At 38.9% G+C, this 25,974-nt stretch overlaps 2 protein-coding genes across 2 annotated transcripts in view; both read left to right on the top strand.

The window, feature by feature from the left end:
• DCP1B (decapping mRNA 1B) overlaps positions 1–759 on the top strand; it is a 101,796-nt gene extending 101,037 nt beyond the window's left edge. The window contains exon 10 of the mRNA XM_078156116.1: positions 622–759. The gene's annotated coding sequence lies outside the window, so the exon portion shown is untranslated. The remainder of the gene's footprint in view (positions 1–621) is intronic.
• Positions 760–10,039: 9,280 nt separating this feature from the next.
• Positions 10,040–25,974, top strand: part of LOC110218752 (voltage-dependent calcium channel subunit alpha-2/delta-4) — a 133,565-nt gene continuing 117,630 nt past the window's right edge. Inside the window, exons 1-5 of the mRNA XM_078156109.1 lie at positions 10,040–10,456; positions 13,182–13,298; positions 18,671–18,730; positions 19,982–20,144; positions 25,525–25,656. Coding sequence (XP_078012235.1) covers positions 10,355–10,456; positions 13,182–13,298; positions 18,671–18,730; positions 19,982–20,144; positions 25,525–25,656 — 574 coding nt within the window. The 5' untranslated portion in view covers positions 10,040–10,354. The remainder of the gene's footprint in view (positions 10,457–13,181; positions 13,299–18,670; positions 18,731–19,981; positions 20,145–25,524; positions 25,657–25,974) is intronic.

Here is a 25,974-nt window from a genome sequence, read left to right as displayed (position 1 = left end):
TCAGGGTTAAGTAACTTGCCCAGGGTCACACAGCTAGTGTCATGAGTCTGAAGCCAGATTTGAACTCAGGTCCTCCTGACTCCAAAGCTGGAGCTCTATTTACTGTGCCACCTAGTTGCCCCAATTACCTCATTTCTTATAGCATACTCTCTCACATTCATATTCAGCCATCTGTGAGGCTTCCAGATTCATATTGCCTTTTAATTGTATCTTTGGGTCTGAAGTTCATGCTTTTCTTCCATTATCATTGAAGCAGAGACTCTTAGTGGCCATGCTGGGGACAGGGAATAGAGTCACTGTGATGAAAATGATGTTTCTTGCTCCTTACAAAACTTGATCAGTAGGACCAGTGGAGGAAGCAGCCCCTCCCACACCCCTGCTAGTACCATGGAGATAACTGCAACCCTGTAGCTGAGGTAGATATTAGATCTTGAGGAGGAGAAAGGGTTCTAAGAACCTGAAACTACTGTCAGCTGTTTTGAATCTGATGGACTGGTGAATGGGGGGACAGGGAGGCCAATCTCCTTTCCCACCATTCCCCTACTTTGTCTTGTTCATCCTCTATAGCCAAAGTCCCAGATACAAACTCTTTGCCCCTTCTTCCCTTTTCCCGATCTGTAGGTAACTGGAATTGAGGAATCCTTAGCTGAACCTGAAGAACTGAGAGGGTAAGCAGGAGTTTGGGAAAATGGCAGAGGATTCCATGCAAATGCTTACCATTTTTTCTTTCATTATTCAATAAATGAAGTGGTCACAGTATGTTAAGTGTCTGTGTTCTGTGAATGTGTTTTTTTTTAATTTGTACTAAGAGAAGAGATTCCAGATGGGGAAGGGGCTCTAGAGCAATAAGTTTCACATTTGTAATATTTTGAGCAATGTTCTGTAGCTAAATTCTGAATCCAGCTAGCATGGATTTAATCTGTCTAGCACCACTGTTTGCAGCTGTGCATGACTACTATGCTGGAGGTAACTAGGCGTTTTCAGGCTGAGCATCCTCTGGTACCAGAGGTAATACTGCAGTATTTGAGAAGGCTATTCTACACATGTACCAGATGGAACTTTGAAGAGACCACTTAACTAGTAGCTCAAGCAGAGGCCATCTAGTACCAGGGCAAATCAAATATTTTACTCCTTCACTGGATTATTGGTATGTTTTTTTTTTCCCTGAAGGCTTAAGAAAGTCAGTACATCAGCCAACTTGAACTGCTTGCACCATTATAGTACCCCAAGAATGACATGCTGTAAACAGAGTGTCATGTGCAATCTAAAAGGTGTAAGCAAGATGAGGTCTGAGGAGGAAAAAAAGTCAGTTCCTAGAGAAAGTGGAATATAAATTGTGCTGTAAACGTTAGATGGAGATTTTAGAAAATGAGGAAAAAAGAGAAGATTAGAGGACGAGGTAGAAGGAGATGAGGAAGGGAATTGGAATGGTAGAGAAGTGTGGGGAAAGCATGGGGGGGGGAACATAAACACCAAGGCAGCAAAGTGTGGAGTATGTAAGGGAAATAGTGAGTAATCCAGTTTGGCTGGTCTCTGGGGCAAGGCTTCCAAGGACAGTCTGCATATTGGATTAGAATAGTATAACACCCAGCTGTATAAACATGAGATTTTGTCTAGAGAGAGATGAGGGGTATAACACAATGGGAATGTGATAGATAGACAGAGAGCTTTGTATTTCCCCCATTAGGTGTGGTGCAATGGGAGCAGTTCCAGATCCTTCAAAGGATCAGTATCCCAAATAAGAAATTTTTTGATGGTTTTGTGTAGCCGCAAAGTGACATTGACAGTGAACCAAGGAGTTCTTGGGCATGTGAACAACAAAATTAAGAATTAGACATTTTCTCTGATCCCCATGACCTCTCAAACCTCTCCAAAACAGAAATTATACACCAAAGATAACTTCTGCTGTCTCAGTGTGTTGTGATTCCATGTTCTAAAATTCTACAACACATTTATTATTAAGTGGTTCAAAAAAATGAGAATTATAAGAGCAGAATTTATGTCTTGCACAGCAAAAATAATGGGTAGAATAGAAAAACTGGAATCTGCAATGGCAAATTTCACCAAAGAAACAAAAGAAGGAATAATAGATTGGGAAGGCTGATACACAGAAGTGAAGGGCAATCTAGAAGAAGAGAAGCAAAAAATAATAACATTAAGAAATATGCCTAATATACAAGCAAAACATAGGGATCTTGAAAACAAGATATATAGAGGCAACCTAAGGATCATAGATCTCCCAGAAGAACATGACAGGGCAAAAAACCTTTACACCATAATGCAGGAAATAATAAAAGAGAACTGTTCATAACTTCTGAACATAGAAAATGAAATTTCAATTAAAGGAATTCATAGATCACCTCCAGGGGAAAAAAAACCTGAAAGCTCTATACTCCAAGATATATAGTGGCCAAATTTAACAATTCAATTCAGAGACAGTGAACCAAAAAGGGAGCAGATGGTACTAAGAATCAGTCTAAATTTATACCTGGAAGGGTTAAAATTACCTAGAGGTAATCTAATCAAAATCTTCATTTTCCAGATGAGGAAATTGAAACCATTTTATAGATAATGAAACTAAAAATGTTGCAGTTTATACATAATCATATGTTGTTGTCCTTGTTCAGCTGTTTTAGTCATGTCTGACTCTTCATGAACCCATCTGAGGTTTTCTTGGCAAAGATATTGAAATGGTTTGCTATTTCCTTCTCCAGATCATTTTACAGATGAGAAACTGAGGCAGACAGGGTTAAGTGACTTGCCCAGGGTCACACAATTACATAAGTAGTATGTAAGAGTAAGTAGCAGAGCCACATCTTTGAACCCACATCTTCTATTCAGATCCAGAATTCTATACTAGACTGCCCGTCTCCTCTTTTCAGTAAACATTAATTTAACTATTGGTACTGTAAACTGGAGTTCTTAGTCTAATGACAAAGGAATTTAAATGTTTCCAAAGGAGTTGAGCATTTATATCCTCTTTATAAAAAAAAAAAGCCAGAAAACAAAGACTTTTCTTCTAAATAGAAAAATGGCTCATAAGTTCTCAGAAAGGCAAATAAAGAAGTTAATGAAACGAGTTTCTATCTAAAAGCAACAAAAATTATTTCCGAGGGCATTTGGTTATGTTACCTTGTGCTCATGATCAACATAGGCAAAAAGACTGTAAAGAAAACAGCAACATATACACCAACATCTGATGTGGAGGACAAAGAACTTAGCAAGATCCTCTAGTCTAAACCAAGTAACATGTAGTTGGTGGCTATAATAGTTTATAACTTCAACCTGGAAGTAGGTACAGGGAGGATGATGAAAAATATGTTAGGAAGAATTGTGTTTGGGATTAGGAAATGAAAACTTCCTTGTATGGAAGCTTCAGGCTGCATATCGTGAGTATTTACTTGATGAAGAGAGCATCAAAAATTGTTTGCCTTGTCTAGTGCCTTCTAACCATCTTCAAGTATTTGTTTATGACATACCAGCACAAAGCTTCTGAGACATCTACAGACTTTACATTAGTTGAACTTCTCTAAGAAATGGTGGTAACCAAAATCAATTTCTCTACCCATTTTCACATTTCTCGGAGTTGAATATGCTGTAATTATACATAGTGTCTTCCCTTTTTGCCTTATCTTCACGTTTCACGTGGATTTTTGTATTTGCTATAACTAGTCAAGGATTAGTTGGGTGGCAGCACACAGACAACTGATAAGGAAATAATGCCCACGCTAGGACCCAGTTACTTTCTATTTTTGTTATTATTTCTTACAGAAGTTCAGTGGATATAAAGCAGTCATCACAACAGGGAGGCCAGAAGAGTCCAGAAACTGCCTGAGGCAGTAAATACTCGATTTTTTTTACCAGTCCTTTGCTAAAGTGAAAAATGTGGCATCCATGGGGAACACAAGTATGTAATACAATCTTATTTACAATCAATTATGGAGAAAGATGGCAGATTATACCTTGCATTGAGTAAAGGCTTAATAAACATTTGCCAAATGACTTCCTAGGGTTTCTATAATTTTAGGCTCTCTGATTTTCAAAATGGTGAGACATAGCTCAAACTCAACATGTTCAAAATAGAACTCTTTCCCCTCAAAAAACCCTCTCCTCTATGTCAAAGGCACCACTATTTTTCCAATTTCACAGGTTTATAACCAGAACATTATCCTAGATTTTTAACTGTCCTTTAAACCACGTATCTAATCAAATCCCAAAACTTGCCATTTCTATCAATGCAACATTTCTCACATCCAGCCCTTCTCTCTGTCCCACACAGCTAACACCCTATACCTTGAAGCCCTTATCACTTCTTGCCTGATCTATTGCAATGCGCTCTTAACTGGTCTCTTTTCCTCAAATTTTCCCCATTCCAATCTATCTTCCATATAGCTGCCAAAAACTAAGATTAGGATTTGACCATGTCACCTCCCAACTTCTCTACTTAAATTCTAGTAGCTTCCTATTTCCCTTCAGATAAGAAATAATCTGTTTGAAATCCTGCACAATGTGTCCTACCTGTCTAGCTACACTATATATTGCTCACCTTCCCACATCCCACAGTCCAGCCAAACTGAACTTCTCTCTGTTCCTTACACATGACACATCTGTCTTTTACCTTTGCACCAGTCATACCCCATGCCTGGAACATATTCTCTCTTCATTTCCACCTCATAGAATCTCTAACTTCCTTCATGATGCAACACTACCTTCTCCACCAGTGATCTCCAAACTCTTTGGATTGCCCACCCCGTCAGTAAAAAATTGTTTATATGTATATATGTATACACAACTGAACTAATTATCATGTTCATTAAAAACTTACAAAAATAGACATTTGTAAAAGATGAAATGATATTTGATCCTAAAGCCAAAGGGAAGTCATTCTAGTTTATTGAATAGAGAAACATAGTTGGATCTTCACTTTAGGAATATTACTTTGGCAGTTCTGTGGAGGATAGAGTGGGGAGAAATTTGAGGTAGGGAGACTAATTAGGAAGCTATTGAAATAGCCCTGGTAAGAGGTTGTGAGGTCCTAAACCAGGGTGGTGGCTATGTGAGTAGAGAAAAGACACAAGAGATGTTGTAGAGGTAGGAATGACAAGATTTAGCAACTGATTAGATATGTGGGGTGAGGAAGAGTGTGGAGCTAAGGAGCAAACCAAGGTCTCTAAATTTGGATGACTCAAAAGGTATTCTTAATATAAATAAGAAAGTTTGAAAGAAGAGTGGTTTGGGGAGGGGAGTGGAGATAATGTAATGAAATTGGCTAAGGAGATCACAACTCATCCATGTCTGCTCATCCTGTGCAGCTCACTAGGTCCCATCAACAACAAAAATGGTGGAAGGAGGGATTTTTGTCACTGGCTATGTCCTGCTCTTGTCTCAAACCCTGTTATGTTACATTCTTGCCAAGATAAATCTCCAGTGCCACTTAATATCTCCCAGCATCATTTAACCAGTTGATATTCCCCCATAATCAATTAACATCAATTAACTTTTACTGAGAAGTGCAAGTAAGACTCAAAGATAAAGTCAAATATAGTAAGTCCCCTGGTATATCAAATATAGTAAGATCACCTCAGTCCCTAGGGAGAATCAGCTCAATGACATTCATTCCACCTACTTCACTTCCAAAGGTAGAGTAGCTGATAAACAAAATCACTCTGCTGCTTCAGGACATGGCCTCTTGGCTACCATACTGATCCAGTGCTGGGCCATAATTCAGCAGGTTGCTCCTGGGGCTTCATTAGAAGATTTTGATACGGTTTCCCATTCCTACACCTCTGGTTGTTCTTCCAGTCTTCCTCTAACACTCATTTACTTAAGATGAAGGAATAATTCTATACAACAGGCAGCCTCACCATGCACCCATGCCTTCATGTTCACCTAGGCAGTGTTCACCCTGGCACTACCAACCAGTTAACCAGAGGCTTGCCACAATCGTGGAGCCTTTGTATTCAGACTGCAGGTTCCACAGAAAATTGAAAGGCTTTTCATCATCATATAATATGTGAACAGGCAACAGTCACAGAATCCATACACATGCTCTAGAAGACAGAGCTTTCCATTGTGCACATCTGAAAGCAAATTCTCCAAGCATCCAAGAGGGTGCAGAGCCTATACTCCTATTGCCCATACTCCCAGGTCTGGACCCTCATTTCTCATTGGCTAAGCCCTCTATTACATGCAGATGAAGGAACTGAGTTTTAGAGAAATGAAATGACAGCCATGGTCACACAGTTAAGCATATTCTCCTGCTCAGTGTAGATAGCTTCCCTAAATGAATGAGGGATCCACAGTTTCATCCCTATTATCAACAAAAGCAAAAATAAATTTCAAAGAGAATAATAAACTTCCTCCTTCTATGTTCATAATTATTATTATTTTTTTTGGTTAGGCAATGGGGTTAAGTGACTTGCCCAGGGTCACACAGCTAGTAAGTGTTATGTGTCTGAGGCCCAATTTGAACTCAGGTCCTCCTGAATCCAGGGCTGGTGCTCTATCCACTGTGCCATGTTGCTAATTATTTAGAGGGCATTGACATTGTAGTATCTATTTGTCTTTCAAAGAATGTAATTTTTGGTTTGGATCTGTGATTTCATTGGCATAGGAAAATCCTGGTGAAGAAACTTTTTCAAAAAATGCATAATGGCAACTCCTCTGCAATTAAAGGTCTTAGAGAGTTGAGTAGGTCCCTCAGAAGTACTGTGAGTTACCCAAAGTCAAATGGCCAGGATGTGTTAGAGACAGAAGCTGAGTCTAGGTTTTCATGACCACCAGGCCAGCTCTCTATCCACCATGCCATACTGTCTTTCCAAGAATATAATATTACTTTTAACCCCAAAATCAATAATTTTGTACAGGTAATTTTCTTTCCTTTATCCCTACTTCAGAAGCATTAGGATCATGGCCCCTCTTGTTTTAGATAAATAATCATGTTTATTGTTCTCCAAGCAAGTTTAGATACTGTCTTGAATCCACAGAGAGGAGAGGGGTAGAAATGTCGATCTTGGTTGGAGGAGACTGTTTTGCAGAAACAAGAACATGACTTTTAAGCTAGGCTGTAGGAAGGCTGTTTCTGACCCCTGATTGAAAGAAGAAATCCTGTCTCCTGAAATCAGGGCAATCCTGAGTGATCTCATCCCTCCCCCATCCCTGCTGTTTCTTTGGGGATTAGCAGATTGGAGTGGAGGATTAAGAGGTTTTCATCATCACTGAGCTTCGCTCACTGACCCCTGCTATTTCCCCTTTCCTTCCCTACACACTACTCCTTGCTTGGCTAGTGCCAGATGAAGACAGGAGAATCTTTACTCTCTCTAAACCATCCTAACCTATGATTGACTGCTATGAGTTTTGCTGCTCTGGGTCAAATCTGAAAAGCTCCGAGTCTTTTAGAAGCTGCCAGGTGGAGAAGGTGGAATTTGTACACTCAGCATACAAGAGCAGAAAGGGGATAATAGAATGCGGACCTAGATGGGCCCCATGGCTCTCCACTCCTGTCATTCCAACAGGAGCACTATGTCTGGGATCCTGAGTTTTTATGCAGACAATTTTTCATCCAGAATTCACTCCCCTCCAATGCTGGTCACCCGAACCTTTTTGCAGAAGAGGGTCTTTTTTCTTTATTTGCTCGTCAGCCTTTTTCTGCCTTTCACCCAGAGCCAAAAGAAGATACCTCTGGAAACGTAAGTGTTCATCTTCCCATCTACTCTATAAGCCTTTTTTTCTCTATGTAATCCCAGTTCCAGGATTTATAACTTGTGTAAGGTTGGGACAAGCCACTTCTGTTTTCATAGATTCATAGAATCTTAGAGTCAGGAAGGATCTGAGAGTTCCTCTAGTCTATACTTCCTATTCAATGCACAACCTTCTAAATCAATTCTGTCCATATTATCTCAATTCTCTTACATTCTTTCTATTTCTTTGCCTGTGAAATGAGAATTTGTATTAGATGATTTCTAAAATTCCCTGAGATCTATTCCTCCCTCCCACCCCAATATATATGCCATTTCCCCCAAGTCATCTTTGCTGCTCTTCCCCAATCTGTTTTAAAGCTCCCCACCCCATGTTCTAATCTCCCCTTTTCTTCAAAATTTCATCAGTTTTGGGAGTCACAGCTGTAAACATTTGGAATCCTACTCAACAAATGGTATTAGGTATTAATCCCCAGGACTAATCATCCACATTACTATGACACACATCTATCTCATCCTAAGCTCATTTAGAGTGATATTCAGGAGTGATGGTGTCCTTATTAGATAATGAAGGAGAGGGCACATGGTAACTACAATCACCTGGAGATTTTACTAGCATAGGGAATTCCTACATGATGAAACCCCTTCTACCTATGCAGGTTGACCCCTCTTCTGCAATTTGTAGTTGTAGATTGTAGAGCACCAAGCTGACCAGTAAGAGTCAGAAGTGGGTATTGACTCTAGGTCTTCCTGTAGCTAACTCTATCACTCAGTGCTACCTATCTATTTAATATCTATAATCACAGAGCACCTTGAGTTATTGGTTAGGCTATTTTAAATAATTTGGTTATGGTTAACAGTCCAAAATAAAGTTCTTCTCCTCTCCCTTTTGTCCTTCATGGTATAGAGGTGAGCCTGGACTCTTAAAGTCTACACCAGTTTATTCTATCTATGTCCCTCCTCCAGTTTTCCCTTCAGGTAGCAGCACCGTTGTGCTCTCTCACTCCTTCACAAAATCTGCTCTCCGGAAGGGATATAATCAATTATTTTCACTTGAATGAGAATCTCAGGAGTATTTGTATTTAACCTCAATTGTCCTTTGTTAAAGGAATGGTAAACCCAGTTTGATAGTCAGCCTCTCATTATGCCTAACTAGAATTCCATTCTTGCACATCAAGTGTGACATACATGTCCAGCCCAGTATTTTTAAAGTTCATACTATTATCCTTTGGTTGTGGACCTGCATGAGTTGGCTATAGTTCTGGAGAACAGACCAGTTAGTGTTTTATTGATGCATGTCTTTTTAAGTCCTACTTCCCAAGGACTTCCCCACGCCACCCCCTAGCCCTGGTAGGGTAGCTGGTCAGAGTTACAAAGCCCACAGTGAAACAGAAGCACATGACAGCTAGGTGGCGTACTGGGCTTAGAGTCAAGAAGATCTGAGTTCAAATGTGACCTACAATCAAAGAAACAAATAAACGTATTGGGTCTGTTACTAAAGGAATTCTTGAGATTGCTTTTAGTCCAAAGCTTCATCACCTCCTGAAAGTCTTTGGTTGGGTCACTGACCTTCTTTCTGGTGCTCTCCAAAGCCTGCGTCATTGCTCTGAATTCAAGGCCTCTTATTGGAAATGCTACAGTGAACATTCTTGCTCAGGTGTGAGTTGTACTATGCTCTCTGAAGTCCCTTCCAGCCCTGAGATTTTGTGACTCTATGACCTGTTCTCTCTAGGCCATGGTTTCCTCATCTATAGAATGAATGCTGAACTAGATTATCTCTGAGGCTCTTTCAGCTCTAATATTCTATGATTTTATACTGTCCTCTTATTACCCCCATTTCCCTCCTTCTATCCTTCCCCAGGCCTCCATTCTCATCTCTGAATCCAAAACCAAACAGAAGAATCATGGTATAATGGAAAGACTGGAATCTTGGCTTGGACACTTCCTAGGTGTATAAGTCTGACCAAGTCACTTAACATCTCAATGTCCAATATAGCCCTCTAAGACTATAAGTTAAAAAAAAAAAAGTTGGCGATCTTCAAATCGCCATCATTGATAGAGTTTCCACATTAGGAATACTCCACTATAGTTGTTGTTGTTCAGTCGTTTCCAGTTCTTCATGACCCCATCTGGAGTTTTCTTGGCAAAGATACTGGATTGGTTTGCTATGTCCTTCTCCCGCTCATTTTATAGATAAGGAACTGAGGCAAACAGGGTTAAGTGACTTGCCCAAGGTCACACAGCTAGTAAGTGTCTGAGGCCAGATTTGAACTCAGGTGTTCCTGACTCTAAGCCCAGTGTTCTATCCACTGTGCCACCTAGCTGCAATGTAAATATTCCACACTGGTATAATCACAGATCTGAATTTTAAAAAAATACTATTTACCTCACAGCCTTACTGTGGGGAAAGCACTTTGTAAACCTCAAAGCAAAATGAAAAAATGTGATATTATTATTATTATTATCCCCATCAAATAGATGCCACTTGTGTCATACTTGAACGTTGTAATAGATTGTAACACTTACACCTTGGATATCATTCCCTTCCTGCTTTATATGAGCCTTTTCTGCAGACTGTTACTGAAGTTTTAGTTCCCTTTCCTTGGCATGGGGCATTTTTTTCAGGGGTGGTAAAGCACATTTATGTGAATGTGAGTATGTCCCTCTTTCCTGGAAGGGTGAAGCTCTGGGCAGATACATTTAGTGAAGACCTCTATGCCTTGGTGACAAAATACTCTGGATCACTCCTGCTAAAGAAGGTAACACCAGCCCACACCAATTCATAAGAGAGGGTATTTGGTGAAGTGTGCTAGAAAGTCAGTACGTAAAAAGGGTGAGTGAAAGTTCTTAGGATGAGAAGTGAGCCTTTAAGAACATGCTTCAGCCTTTGCCTGGCTTTCCCAAATAGCAATCATATGGGGCATTAAGGGATGTGGGGTAGCTGGTCAGAGTTACAAAGCCCACAGTGAAACAGAAGCACATGACAGCTAGGTGGCGTACTGGGCTTAGAGTCAAGAAGATCTGAGTTCAAATCTGACCTCAATTCATGATGGAAAATGCCAACCACCTCCAGTTCTCAGCGAGAACTGATTAATTCTGAATGTGAAAACCAAAAGCTAGCATTATTTTCAACAGAGAAATCCTAGAAGAAGATTTCTTAACCTGGGGTCTGTGAACTTGTTTGTTTTTTAAATATTTTGACAATTGTATTTCAGTGTGATTGGTTTCCTTTGTTATCTTATTCTGAGAAAGGATCCCTAAGTTTTATCAGACTACCAAAGTGGTCGTGACACAAAAAAGGACTCTCGCATTAAAAGTTTTCTCAATAAAGAAAGGAATAAAGTAAGGATGCCCTCCTTTCTTGTTATTATCTTACATAATTATAGAAATAACAACAAGAAAAAAGAAACTAAAGGTATAATTTAGGCAAAAAAGGAAAAATGCCCATATGATGGTTTATAGAAAACCTTAGCAAATCAGCAAAGTAACTATGTAAAATCATTAATAGATTTAGTTTCACAAAATCTTTTACAAAAAGATTATAAAATAAATCCCCCAAAATCAGTGGTATTTCTATATAGCAACCAAAGAGAAAATAATAGAAAGAGAAGTATTCAAAGTAACTACAAATGCAGAAAATATCTGGAAGTCAATCTACCGAGTCACTTGTTTAGAGACAGTTAAAAAGAAAACAATTTAGATAATTGGATAGTCAGTGCTCATGGTTGGGACTAGCCAGTATTATATAAAAAATTATAATGTTACCTAAATTAATTTCCAGATTTAGTACCATGCTAAGCTAAAGTCCCCTCCAGGTACAGATCATGAAACTCTAGTACACTGTAGCATTCTAAAGTGCCTTCTGAAATCATTAGAGAAAAATTGAATTATGTTTATTGAGCTTTTATTATTATATATAATGCACAATGTCGAGGGACAGATGGCATGGTATAGTGAATAAAGAGCTGATCACAGAGCCAGGAAAATCTAGGTTCAAACAGGTTTCTGACACATCCTGGCTGTGTAACCTTGGGCAATTAATTACTTAGCCCACTGCGCTAGGCAACTCTGTAAGGCTGTAAGTTACAAAAAAGGGGGTGTTCTACCTCATAGAGAGAGGTTTCTCATTAAGGACTTCCCAATACCAGTGAAATCATGGGTCCAATCCCTGCCCCTATAATGCAGTGTATTATGAGTGAACTTAAAAAATGAGAAGATGTTCTTCAACCTCTAGGAGCTTATAACATCATTAGGAGACATAAAAATAATTAAAGAATGCTACACAAGGCAGTATTGAATGCTCTGGGCACTAGGCATATTTGTCTCCAGAAGAATCTGCAATTCTATATTCCTAGTGCATCAACTCCCTCCATCTGGGCAGTAGATAAATCCTAGAGCACTTCTTGAGGCACAGAGAGGTTAATTGAGTTGCCCATAGCCACACTGCTAATAAATGAACACAAATCTTCCTGACTCCAAGCTTCTCTGGAAAGCCACCTCAAAGAACTAAAGATACAAAGATAAAAAAAAATATCCTTGAGGTACATTTAGTCTAATGGGGACTAATCAATCCAAGCTGAATACAAATGAGTATGATACAAGATAGAATTTGATAAGGGCAAAACAGAGGTTCTGACAAAGTGCTTTCAAAACTCTGAGACAGGAGAAATAATTTTCTCTTTCTTTTTAAATTCTGGTTCAATCATTTTAAACATATTTTTTGTGTTTAAAGTCATAATTGCAATTGAATATAGCCTTAGGAAATGGAGTGATTAAATGCAGAGGCAGGCAGGATTCATTAATCTCTGAGGTCTCTTATAGCTCTAAATTTATGATTCTATAATCATTATGTTACATTCACCTCTGTTCTCAGCTTTCCTGAGGAGCTGTTCAAAGGATCAGACCAGAAAAATAGCCCAAACAATTTGGTCATGACGGACGTGATGTGTGATTTAGGCCTGAAAGGAAGAGATGTGAGAGGAAAGCCTCTTCGAAGTATAAGGGATAGCACGTATATAATTAAGTGCTAAATTTAGGGCTTTGTACTAATGGACTCTGAGAAATAATTAGCTATCACATCTAAATCTTAGTCACCAAGGTGGGTGCTCCCAGTTGGAGCCTAGACAGCCCCAATTACGGCAGTCTTCCAACAAAACATAGAATGTGATGGCTGGGAATAAGCATTTATATATTGCCTGCCATTCTTCCAGGCACTTTGCTAAGTTGGTTTTTTTTTTTTTAATAAATATCTTGTTTGATCCTGACAAGAACCCTGCAAAGTAAGTGCTATTTAACCCCATTTTACAGTTGAGGAAACCAAGGCAAACAATGATTAAGTGGCTTGCCCAGGATCACACAGATAATAAATGTCTGGATTTGTACTCAAGTTTTCCTGACTTTGGGCCCAATGCTCTATCCACTGTGCCACCATCTGCCATAAGAATTCTTGTATCCCAACCATCTTCTTGACTTTCCTCTGGATAGAAGTACAAGGATGTAGAGTCCAGTCTGAAGATTAAGGAGGTGGATGGCTTGGAGCTTGTGAAGAAGTTCTCTGAAGAGATGGAAAGCATGCTACGAAGGAAAGTGGAGGCTGTGAAGGTAATGCTGAATAAAATCTGGGTGGAAATCTCTGTCTCCTCTGCTGTCAGCCCCTATTCTCCCCCTCCTCCTCTTGGCCCTTACGTGGAACTAATGTTACTGTCTCACATAGAGGACAGGACCTAATTGCATTGCCTTAGTCCTCCCTAGCTTTTTTTTCTCTCTGCTCTTCTCACAGCCCAGAAAAAGCTACTTAAGGATATGGAAGACAACGTGATGGCTTCAGGTGCTGTAGGGTTACCCTGAAGTACCAGCAAGGCTTCCAAGCTCACATTCAGTGCCTATAATGTGCGATAGATGCTGATTGGATAAATTGGATAAATAAAACTGGATAAACAAATGAGTGAATGCAAAGTAACCAAAAATTTGTAAAAAGCTCTCTCCCACCAAAAACTCTTTCCTTTCATGAACTCCCAAGTGTTCGTAGACAGTGGGGGAGGGGAAGGAATGGAAGAACACAAGAGCTGTGTTTATGACTTTGTGTTCAGGCCGAATCAATCAAGATGCATAAGAGCTGTAAATTCCCCCAGCCTCAGAGCATCCAAATACACAATATTCATTTAAGTGTCTGTGGCCTGTGCTAGATACTGTAGAAACTAAATTACATGGACGTGTCCTCCACCCTCAGGGTGGAGTAAGACAGTGGGAGACAAGTAGTACTGACTTGGGTAGACAATGCACAGACAATAGTTAAATACAGGAGAAACATGGATGACCAATAGGGCATGACTCGGGCCCAACGTGGGGCATATTCATATGCCCATGTTTCAGAGAATGTGACCTGGCGGGCCAAGATATGCTTGGTACATTGTTGTGCGTCAAGATCGATGGTGAGATCAATGGAAGAACAGGCAAATTGTATTCCCCCAGTGTTTGATAATAAGGTCAGCCTCAGGTAAAATCGTAAAGCAAGAAAAATTTGAAATTGCTTTCTCTGTTTGAGCTCCTACTCCAGTCCTGCTTTCAAAATCTTTCCTAAAGATGTATAATCAGTCACTTACGCATTAACCTGAAGTGGAGTCGTTGTGTTACTTCTCTTAGAGAGGCGTTCTGGTATACTGGACAGCATGCTGAAACTGGCAGTAGGCCAGGATTCAAATCCCGCCTCTGACACTGTTGTGGGAAGTATGTTGCTATGAGTTGGTCACTTAAATGGGGATAGTAATAGTACTTACCTCCTAGGATTGTGATAAAGATAAAACAGATAAAATTTGTAAAGTGCTTTGGCTCTCTATTGTTATTATTAATATTACTAAAATTCTCTAAGTCTTAGGTAATTCTATAAGGCTATTTTGGTGGAGGGAGTTCCCATAAGGATGAAGTCATGGTCCTTGAGATACTTATGTTACTAATCTCAAAGCCATAGTTCTAATAGTGAAATGAAACTTCAATTAGAGGAATTTCAGGAATTAACCAGCAGGTAAGGAAAATGCTTTTATCCAACTGACAAATCCCTGCCTTAGCGGGCTATTAGGCAGTATACAGGGGCTCACTCAATATTGTCTCTTTTCTTATTTCCAAAAGTGGGAGGGGAGGAGGGAATGGAAATTCCCCCCTAGGTTATAAGATAAATGATTAATTACCTCTTGTAATGTTCCAAGCATAACTCCTTATTCCCAATTGACTCTCCCTAAAATCTGGGCTGTTCTTTCTGAGCCATGGTGTTCCAATAAAAATAAGCCATATTTGTCTTTATCTTTCATTTTATTTTATTTTTCAATTAAACAAGCATTTCCTTCCTCTCTCCACCTCCCTCTCCCTTAAGAAGAGGAAGAAGATCAGAACACTTGCATAAAAAATATACATAGTTAAGCCAAACAAATCCCCACATTGGCCATGTCCAAACACATCAGTTTCCTTCTGCATTCATCATCTCTGTGTTAAGAAGTGGGGTACGATTATCATCAGTCCTCCATGGTTAGCCATTATATTGATGCAAATATTTCCAGGTTTCTCTGAAACTATTCCTTTTGTCATTTCCTAAAGCAATGTATTCTTATATGATAATTTTAAAATCACTAACATTTATATAGTGCTTTAAGGTTTACACAGTCGTTTACATGTGTTATTTCATCTGATCTTCACAACAATCCTGTAAGGCAAGTGTTATTACCTCCATTTGACACATGGAGGAAACTGAGGCTGAAAAAGGTTAAGTGACTTAGTCTCACAAGTGAATGTCTAAGCTGAGATTTTTAACTCAAGTCTTCCTAATTCCTAGCACTCTCTCTATTGAGCTAACGAACTGCCAATTTCCATTTCCCAGGTAATAGGCACCTCCTTGGTTTCTAGTTCTTTACCATCACAGAAAGAGCTACTATAAATATTTTTGTACATATGGGTCCTTTTACTATTTTTTTGATCTCTTTGAAGTATAGGCTTAGTAGTGGTATTGCTGGGTCAAAGGGTATGTACAGTTCAGTAATTTGGGGGAAATTGCTTTCCAGAATGGCCAAAGCAATTCACAACTCCACCAATAAATGGTGCATTCATGGGCATGTTTTCCCATAGGCCCTCCCACAATTGTCATTTTCCCTTTCAGTCATCTTTGCCCATTTGACAGATGTAAAGCAGAACCTTAAAGTTGCTTTAATTTGCGTTTCTCTAGTTAATGGTGATTTGAAGTTTTTTTCATATGACTGTGGATAGCTTGGGTGTCTTCCTTTGAGAATTGGCTATTTATATTCTTTAACCATTTGCCACTTGGGGAACGTATCTTATTCTAACAAACTTAAAACAATTCCTTAGATATCTTGGAAATAACACTTTTATCAACGAAATTTGCTGCAAAGATTTTTTTCCTGATGTTTCCCCTCTAATTTTAACTTCATTGATTTTGTTTGTGCAATTTTTTTTCAATTTTAGGTAACCAAAATTGCTCATTTTATCTCATGTGCTCCTCTTTTTCTCTTATTTGATCATGATCTATTCCACTATTTCTAGATCTGAAAGGTAATTTCTACCTTGTTCCTGTAATTTGCTTATGATGTGACTTAAATGCCCAAATCATGCCTCTGTTTGGAGATAGGTCCACTTCCTTCTGACTTTTTTCCATTTTTTCCATTGAGATTCTTAACCTTTTGTCCCTCCTCTTTTTCTTTTCTTATTGATGTAGTAACTAGCATTTCTAACATTATGCAGAATAAGAAGTAATAATATACATTCTTGCTTTGACTTGATCTAATTTTTATTGGAAAGACCATATAATGCTGGTTCCCAATTTTAAAAAGATGTTATGTGTCAGTGGAAAGATCCATTTATTCCTATGGTTTCTATATTTTAAAAAACAGGAATCAATTTCATGGCTTATCAAAAGCCTTTTCAGCATCTATTGATAAACTCATATGATTTTTGTTATTCTTGTTATTAAAAGAGTATATGATATTGATACCATTCCTAATATACAACTAACCCTGTAATCCTGGCAAAAATGCAAACTAATCACTGTATAATCTTTGTGATTTGTTGCTATAGTTTCTTTTGCTAATACTTTGTTTTAAATGTTTGCATCAATATTCATTAAAGATATTGGGCTGTCGTTTTCTACCTGTGGTTTAACTTACCTTGGTTTAGGTATCAAGGTCATACTTATATCATGTAAGAAATTTGGTAGAACTCCTTCTTTTCCCATTTTTTCAAACTATTTGTATGATATTGGAATTGTTATTTCAGTGTTTGATAGAATTCACCTGTAAATCTATCTAGTCCAAGGGATTTTTTTTGGGGGGGGGAGATTATTTACAGCATGTTCAATTTCTTTTTCTAAGACTGGATTTTTAAATTATCTATTTCTTTTTCTGTTAATCTGGGCGTTTTATATTTTTGTAAATATTCATCCATTCCAATTAAGTTGTAGGCATATAATTGGAGAAAATAGTTTCTAATCATTTCATTTGTTTTTAACTCACCTTTTTCATTTTTATACTGGTGATTTGGTTTTCTTCTTTCTTTTTGGTGAGGCAATTAGGGTTAAATGACTTGCCCAGGGTCACACAGCTAGTAAGTGTCAAGTGTCTGAGGCCGGATTTGAACTCAGGTCCTCCTGATTTCAGGGCCAGAGCTCTATCCACTGTGCTACCTAGCTGCCCCAGTTTTTGTCTTTCTTTTTGTAAATCAAATTAGCTAATAGTTTCTCTCTGTTGTTATTTGTTACTGTTGTTTTTAAACTACTCCGGGTTTACTAATTCAAAGGAGTTTTGTTTTTAATTTTGTTAATTTCTTCCTCAATTTTCAGGATTTTTATTTTGGTATTTAATTGAGATTTTAAAAATTGTTAATTTTCCTGATGTTTTTTAGTTGCATGCCCAATTCATTGATTTGTTCTTTTTCTCTTTTGTTGAAGAAAGTATCTAGAAATATAAATTTCCTCTCTAATAACTGCTTTGACTGCATCCCCCAAATTTTGGTATATTGTCTCATTATTGTTATTCTCTTTAATGAAATTATCTAGTATTTCTATGATTTGTTCTTTGACCTATCAATTCTTTAGGATGAAGTTATTCTGTCAGCAATTAAATTTTTTTATTTATTTTCAAAGCATTTGTTATCCTTTCTTCCCTCCCCCCCAACAAACTGAACAATTATAAAGAAAAACTCCCCTATGTCCAAAGGTAGCTAGGTAGCTCAGAGGATAGAGTATTGAGCCTAGAATCAAGAAGACACAAGTTCAAATTTAGCCTCAGACACTTACTATCTGTATGCCCTGGGCAAGTCACTTAACCTCTGTTTTCCTCAGTTTCTTTAATTATAAAATTGGGATGATAAGAGCATCTTCTTCTCAGGGTTGGTGTGAGGATAGAATGAGATAATATTTGTAGAGTGTTTGGCACATAGTAAGCATTGAATAGATGTTTGTTTCCTTCCTTTCTTTCATCATCCGTTGATTGCCCCTAGTTCTGCCTTCTGAATCCAAGCAAAATAAAACAAATCACTCTTTTACAGCAGTCCTTCAAATACTTGAAGACAGCAATCATATCCCCATTAAGTTTACAGGTTAAGCCAACCCCAATATGGCATATCTTGAGGTCCTTTATAAATATCCTAGTCCCCTTCCTCCGAACAATGTCTAGCATATCAACATTCTTATTTTAAATTAAAAAAACATTTTTTAAAGGTAATTGTGGTTAAGTGACTTGCCCAGGGTCACACAGCTAGTAAGTATCTGGGTCCAAATTTGAACTCAGGTCCTCCTGACTCCAGGGCTGGTGCTCTATCCATTGTACCACCTAGCTGCCCAATATCAACATCCTTTTTGACTCGTCCACCTGCATGACCAGGTCAGAGGACAATGGGATTATAACTGATTATGTAAGAGTCTGCCCAAATGTCAGGTCTTTATCACCCATGTGTTATTGTGTTTTTGTGCGCCATAGAGACTCGTTGAAACAGCTGAGGAGGCTGACCTCAACCATGAGTACAATGCTTCCCTGGTGGTAAGTCCCCCCGTTTCCAATGCCATTTCTGTAAGAGGCAGATTGAGGGTGTCCAGAGAGTTGGAGGTCAGGAGCTCCAAACCCCATGTGTTGCTGTGGCCTCACTATCCCCCGTGTGTCCAAAGCCCTGCCAGAGGTGTGGCTAATGTGACCTTAGGCATCTGCCATGTGTTTGGGCAGTAGGTTTAGACATAGAGTGATTTCTGAATATATTTTGACAGCGTTTTTGTCTATGAGGTTTTTCCTGAACCCACATTAGCTCAGTTTAAATAATTTTAAAATGTATACCTCCACGTGCTTTGGCTGTCAATTAAGAAGGTAAGTTAGAAACAGGGGGACAAATCCCAGGAATGCCAGGGCTAATTGCTGGGAAGAAAGTCTCAGAAAGGTCTAAACTTAACCCTGACTAAGGCTATAGCCTTCTTACTGGGAGCACTTTGAGCTCCCTCTGTTGAGAGTGTCTAGTGCAGGCCTCAAGGCCTCACATAGCTCTCTAGATCCTCAAGCGCAGCCTGAATTCAGTCAAAGGGCTGCACTTGAGAACTAGAGGGCAACATGTGGCTTTGAGGCCGCAGATTCCCCACCCTTGGTCTAGTGGGAAGAGGTAAGGGAATAAGAAGGTAAAAGGACTGGTATCTGTGTCACCAGAGAGAAGTTTTCATCAGTGAAGGCTTTATGGCCCTTGTCCTATCTGAGGCAGAGAGCACAAGTCATTCTCAAATAGGATAAGACCTATTTCTTAAAAAGTGAAAAGTTATATCTCTTGTGAACCATGTCACTTGAGGAGAAACTGGTAGTACTGATGTACTCTTTATCTTTGTCTGTTTATCTGTCCATGAAAATGTGTCTGACTCTTTCTCTCTCTGTCTCTGGTTGTGTCTATATATATTAAGCAAAGTGGAAAATTGAGGTCATCTAGGTAACTCAAATCAAAACCCTTTCCTACTTGCTCATCTTCCTTTCCATGCCTACCACCTTCAAATAATTGCGTTTGTTACAATCCTGAGTATTTTAAAATAAATTAAAAATAAAATAAATATAAATATGACATAAATAAAATTTGACCATTAATCATCCGGCCTGAATTGTCCACTTCATTTTGTACATGTGGACATAGCCTCGGTTCGTCTGTCCATCTTTTTGTCTTTGAATCTTCTGATCTAGGTCATTTCTCCCTTTCTCTCTCTCACACTGTGCATTTCTATCTATGTCTGGTCTATCTCTGTCTCTCTCATTTCCCTACTTCTCTAGTTTAACTATTACAACTCAGTCCTCATCAATGAAAAAGACGAGAATGGAGATTATGTGGAACTTGGGGATGAATTTATTCTGGATCTCAATGAACACTTCAACAACCTGTGGGTGAACACATCCATCAGTAATGTGCAGCTGCCCACCAATGTCTACAACAAAGGTAGCCTGAATTAATTAATTAATTAATGAGTAATTGCCTGAATTAATTGATGCAAAGTTTGCAAATTTTTGTGAAAAATCTCTCTTCTCCAGTTCTCTTCACTAGAATTCCTTTCATGAAACTAAGCTATTTTTTCTATTTTTTAACAGATGGGTCCTCTTATAATAGTAATAGTCACCAGAAATTATAGAAATGTTATTCTTAAGGAGTCTGAGCTTATTGTTTTATATAAATTATGCAGTGAAATGGAGGAAACTGCAACACATCACTGCTAGTTGCAAGAAGTTAGCGTCTACCAGATACCTGGAAAGACATGTTCAGGTGTCTTGAGTTAGACGCCAGAAGCTCTCTGTCCTTCATAAACTAATAGATAATAAACACCTATATTACAAAAAAAAAACCCCAAAATATACTGCTCCTGGAGCATCATTATAGACAGAGCTGCTGCCTACCCAGACACAACATTAAGCCATAAAAATAGAGAACATTTTAAAATTTTAATTATTTATTTCTAGTTTTCAACATTCACTTCCACAAGATTTGAGTTCCAAATTTTCTCCCCATTTCTCCCGTCCCCCTGCCCCAAGACAGCATGCATCCTAAATACCCCTTCCCACAATCTGCTCTCCCTTCTATCACCCCACCCCCTTCTCTTATCACCTTCCTCTTCTATTTTCGTGCAGGGCAGGATAGATTTCTATACCTTTTTGCCTGTATATCTTATTTCCCAGTTGCATGTAAGAACAGTTTTCAATATTCGTTTTTAAAATTTTGAGTTTCTCTCCCTTCCTCCCTCCCCACCCACCCACCCTCATTGAGAAGGCAAGCAATTCGACATAGTTATACATATGTAGTCAAGCAAAAAAACACTTCCATAATAGTCATGTTGTGAAAGACTAACTATATTTCCCTCCATCCTATCCCACCCATTTTTTGCTATTCTCTCCTTTGACCCTGTCTCTCATCAAAAGTGTCTGCTTCCAATTACCTCCTCCCCCAGTTTGCCCTCCCTTTTATCATCCCCCTCTCTTATCCCCTTCCCCCCTATTTTCCTGTAGGGTAAGATAGATTTCCATACCCAACTGAGTGTGTATATTATTCCCTCCTTAAGCCAAATCTGATGAGAGTAAGATTCACTCATTCCCTCTCACCTCCTCCCTCTTCCCCTCCACTGTGAAAACTTTTTCTTACCTCTTTTATGTGAAATAATCTACCCCATTCTACCTTTCCCTTTCTCCTTCTCCCAGTATAATCCTCTCTTGCTCCTTGATGTTTTTTTGGATATCATCCCTTCATATTCAACTCACCCTGTGTCCTCTATCTATGTATCTATCTACCTATGTACATATACATAACACACACATATATATGTATGTGTGTGTGTATGTATGTATGTATGTTATATGTTCCCTCCATCACCCTAATACTGAGAAAGGTTTCATGAATTACAAATATCATCTTTCCATGCAGGAATGTAAACAGTTCAATTTTAATAAGTTCCTTACGATTTCTCTTTCCTGTTTATCTTTTCATGCTTTTCTTTAGTCTTGTATTTGAAAGTCAAATTTTCTATTCTTCTCTAGTCTTTTCATCAAGAATGCTTGAAAGTCCTTTATTTCATTAATATCCATTTTCCCCCTTAAGGATTACACTCAGTTTTGCTGGGTAGGTAATTCTTAGTTTTAATCCTAGCTCCTTTGACCTCTGGAATATCAAATTCCAAGCCCTCCAATCCCTTAATGTAGAAGCTGCTAAATCTTGGATTATCCTGATTGTGTTTCCACAATACTTGAATTGTGTCTTTCTAGCTGCTTGCGGTATTTTCTCCTTGACCTGGGAACTCTGGAATTTGGCTACAATATTCCTAGGGATTTTCCTTTTGAGATCTCTTTCAGGAGATGATCAGTGGATCCTTTCCATTTCTATTTTACCCTCTGGTTCCAGAATATCAGGATAGTTTTTCCTTGATAATTTCCTGAAAGATGATGTCTAGGCTTTTTTTTTCTATCATGGCTTTCAGATAGTCCAATAATTTTACAATTCTCTCTCCTGGATCTATTTTCCAGGTCAATTGTTTTTCCAATGAGATATTTCACATTGTCTTCTATTTTTTCATTCTTTTGGTTTTGTTGTATAGTTTCTTGATTTCTCATAAAGTCATTAGCTTCCATTTGCTCCATTCTAATTTTTAAGGAAGTATTTTCTTCAGTAAGCTTTTGGACTTCCTTTTCCATCTGGCCAATTCTGCTTTTTAAGGCATTCTTCTCCTCATCGACTTTTTGGCCCTCTTTTGTCATTTGGGTTAGGCTATTTTTTTAAGGTGTTATATTTTTCAGTGTTTTTTGGGGGTCTATTTTAGCAAGCTGTTGACTTGTTTTTTCATGATTTTCTTGCATCACTCTTATTTCTCTTTCCAATTTTTCCTCTACTTCTCTTACTTGCTTTTCAAAATCCTTTTTGAGCTTTCCCATGGTCTGAGACCAATTCATATTTTTCATGGAGGGCTTGGATTTAGGAGCTTTGACTTTGTAGTCTTCCTCTGGTTCTATATTTTGATCTTCTTTGTCACCAAAGTAAGATTCTATAGTTTGAGTTTTTGAACTGTTTGCTCATGTTCCCAGCCAATTACTTGACTTTTTAACTCTTTATTAAAGTAGGACTCTGCTTCCAGTGTGGAGGGTATACTGTCCCAAGCTTCAAGGGTTTTGTGCAGCTGTTTTCAGAGATACTTCTAGGGACCTGTAAATTTTCAGTTTTTCCAAGGTAGTATGATCAAAGGAGAGGTGTTTAGTCCTTTCCTGGCCTGTGCTCTGGTCTATGAGTGATCACCAGCACTCTTTTCTGCGTTGTAACTATGAGGATTCCCTCTCACCACCATCACAATCTCAGCCACACCAGTGCTCCTCCTTGCCCCAGGACTGTGACCCAGATCCAAGCATGGGCAAAGCAAGATAATCCTGCCTCAGTGCTAGCAAAGAGATCCCTCCAATCCCCCTCTGATCAGCTGCTCTATCCCTTCATCATCTGTGGGCCCAGAGCTCTAGCAGCAGATGCTGTCTCTGTGGCCACCACCCTGGAGTATGCTAGGGCTATGCGCCTCTCTCACCCAGGTCTGACAGACCTTTCCCACAGACCTTCTCAGTTGTCTTTGGCGTTCATGGGTTGAAAAGTCTGGAAACCACCCCAGCTGTCCACGATTCAGTTTCCTGAGGCCTGCTCTGGGTTTGGTGTGGCCCACACTGAACTGCACTCCTCTCCCAGCCCAGCACAACAGACCCTTCCTATCAGCCATCTGTGTGTCTTGGGCCTGAAATTTGTTTCCCTCTTTTTGTGGGGTCTACTGCTCTAGGATTTGTTTAAAGTCATTTTTACAGGTATTTGGAGGGGTTTGGGGAAGAGCTTAAGCAAATCACTGTTTTCATTCCACCGTCTTGGCTCTGCCTCAATAGAGAACATTTTTAACAGATGTTGCCATAACAAATACTCATAATTTCTAAACTATGTGGAATTTAAATCCTTCAAAATATAGAGACCTAGCAGAAAAATAAAAATCTTGTGGAAATATGGTAATATGCATGTCATCTCTGCCGTCCTCTTTGCTACTGGAATTGTGCTTTCAGCAAGTCTCCAGAAGATGAACTTATATCATAATACTCTTATACAATTACCAAAATAGTCATTTTATCCTCCAGTGCAAGGGTCCACAGATCATTAAACATAAAAAAGTAATAGCAAGAGAATGCCTTTTCAAAAGACTCTATCTGAAATCCATCAAAAAGTGGGTACAAAATAATATCATCATAATAACTCACATTTATATATCACTTTAAAGGTTTGCAAATCTCTAAATTTACAGGGCAGCTAGGTGGTGCAGTGGATAGAGCACCGGTCCTGGAGTCAGGAGGACCTGAGTTCAAATCCAGCCTCAGACATATAACACTCACTAGCCATGTGACTCTGGGCAAATCATTTAACCCCAATTGCTTCACCCCCCCCAAAAAACAAACAAACAAAACTCTAAATTTACATTGGGCAACTGGGTGGCACAGTGGATAAAGCATCAGACCTGGAATCATGAAGACCTGCAGTTCAAATCCAACCTCAGACACTTACTAGCTGTGTGACCCTGGGCAAGTCACTTAACCCTGTTTGCCTCAATTTCCTCATCTCTAAAATGAGCTGGAAATGGCAAACCACTCTGATACATTTGCCAAGAAAACCCCAAATGGGGTCATAAAGAGTCAGATATGACTAAACAATAACAAACTTACATAATCTCAATATCTCCTTACTTCACCCTCACATTGATTTAGAAAAATAAAAATAAAAACTTGTCCCATTGTCCTAAAATAGATTTGGAAAGCAAAAAGGTTTTTTCCTATTTTAAGACTAGGATTAGAAATGAGCTTTCTCTTTTATTCTTCCTACCTTAAATCTGGATTACTCTATGTTCGACCAGGCTGAGATAATTCTCTTCATCTTTTGATTAAGTGAGTAAGAGTAAGACTTTCTGAGTTTGGGCGTCCCAAAAAATCAGCTTCGAGGGAGGAAAGCAAATCCTCCAAGAACATTAACTAATCTTTCCTTTTTCCACTCAGAAAATCCTCTTGCCACTTTCAAGGAACAGCCACCATAAAACCATAGAATCTCAGCTATGTACCTAAATATAAACCCCCTTTATCCCTTTCCAGAACAGTGATCTGCTTGAAGACATCTGAGGAGGGGAATCACTGCCTCTCAAGGAAGCCCCATTCCACTTTTGGACAGCTCTAATATTAGGAAGATTTTCCTGACATCAAAAGCCTAAATTTGACTCTTTTCAATTTCAACCCATTGTTCTTGGATCTGGGACCAAAGAGAATATAATCTAATTCCTCCTCCCCATGACAGCCCATCAGATACTGTAAGACAACTGCTATGTCCTGCCCTCTTCCTAAGTCTTCTGTTCTGCAGGTTAAACAGCCCCAGTTTCTATGCCTGGTCTGCATATGCTGATATAGACACTATTCCAATGCTGCTACCCTCCTCTGGGCCCTCTTCAGCATTCTTTCCTAATCCATGGTGTTCAGAAATGAACATAGCCCTCTAGATGTAATCAAAACGAGGCAAAGCATAGCTTGACAGGGGTCAAGTGTTCTTCCAGGGCTCTGGGCTAAATGTGTTTAGAAGAAATGGTTCTATGTTCTCTTTCAGAGTAGGAATTATTTCATTTTTTGTTTTCTATCTCTGATACCTAACATAATGCCTAGCAAATAATAGTCACTGAGTACTTGGTTATTGATTGATTGATTGATCATATGTGCTTAATTAACGTATGTCCAATCTGACCCCTAAAGTGTATCTTGGGATCATATTGCTCCATCTCTACCTTGCCCCTCAGATCCAAATATTTTGAATGGAGTCTACATGTCAGAAGCCTTAAACCCTGTTTTTGTGGAGAATTTCCAAAAAGATCCAACACTGACGTGGCAGTATTTTGGTAGCTCATCTGGATTCTTCAGGCTCTATCCAGGTATGAAAATGGTGAGGCAGGGAGAGGGAGTGGAAATGTGCTTTCTAGATCTATGCTTCTCTGGGGAGATTCTGTTCTGAGGTCATGGGACATCCAGTTTGAAATGTCCACCACGCAGTTGGTGATGTGAGAATGTATCTCAGGACAGATTAGAGCTGAGTCTATAGATTTGCACAGAGGTAAAAACAATTCATAGAAGCTGAGGAGGTCACTAAAGAGCATAGAGAAAGAAGAGAAGACCCAAGACAGAGCCTTGGGGTCCGCCCACAGTTAGGAGGTATGATGTGCTTATGATCCAACAAAAGATTCTGAGAAGTG

Source organism: Phascolarctos cinereus, unplaced genomic scaffold (assembly GCF_003287225.1).
Source record: "Phascolarctos cinereus isolate Bilbo 61053 unplaced genomic scaffold, phaCin_HiC Scaffold_1;HRSCAF=81, whole genome shotgun sequence".
In the NCBI taxonomy this organism is placed as follows: Eukaryota; Metazoa; Chordata; class Mammalia; order Diprotodontia; family Phascolarctidae; genus Phascolarctos; species Phascolarctos cinereus.
Note: the sequence above shows the minus strand (reverse complement) of the source record. Positions and strands in the feature narration are given on the sequence as shown.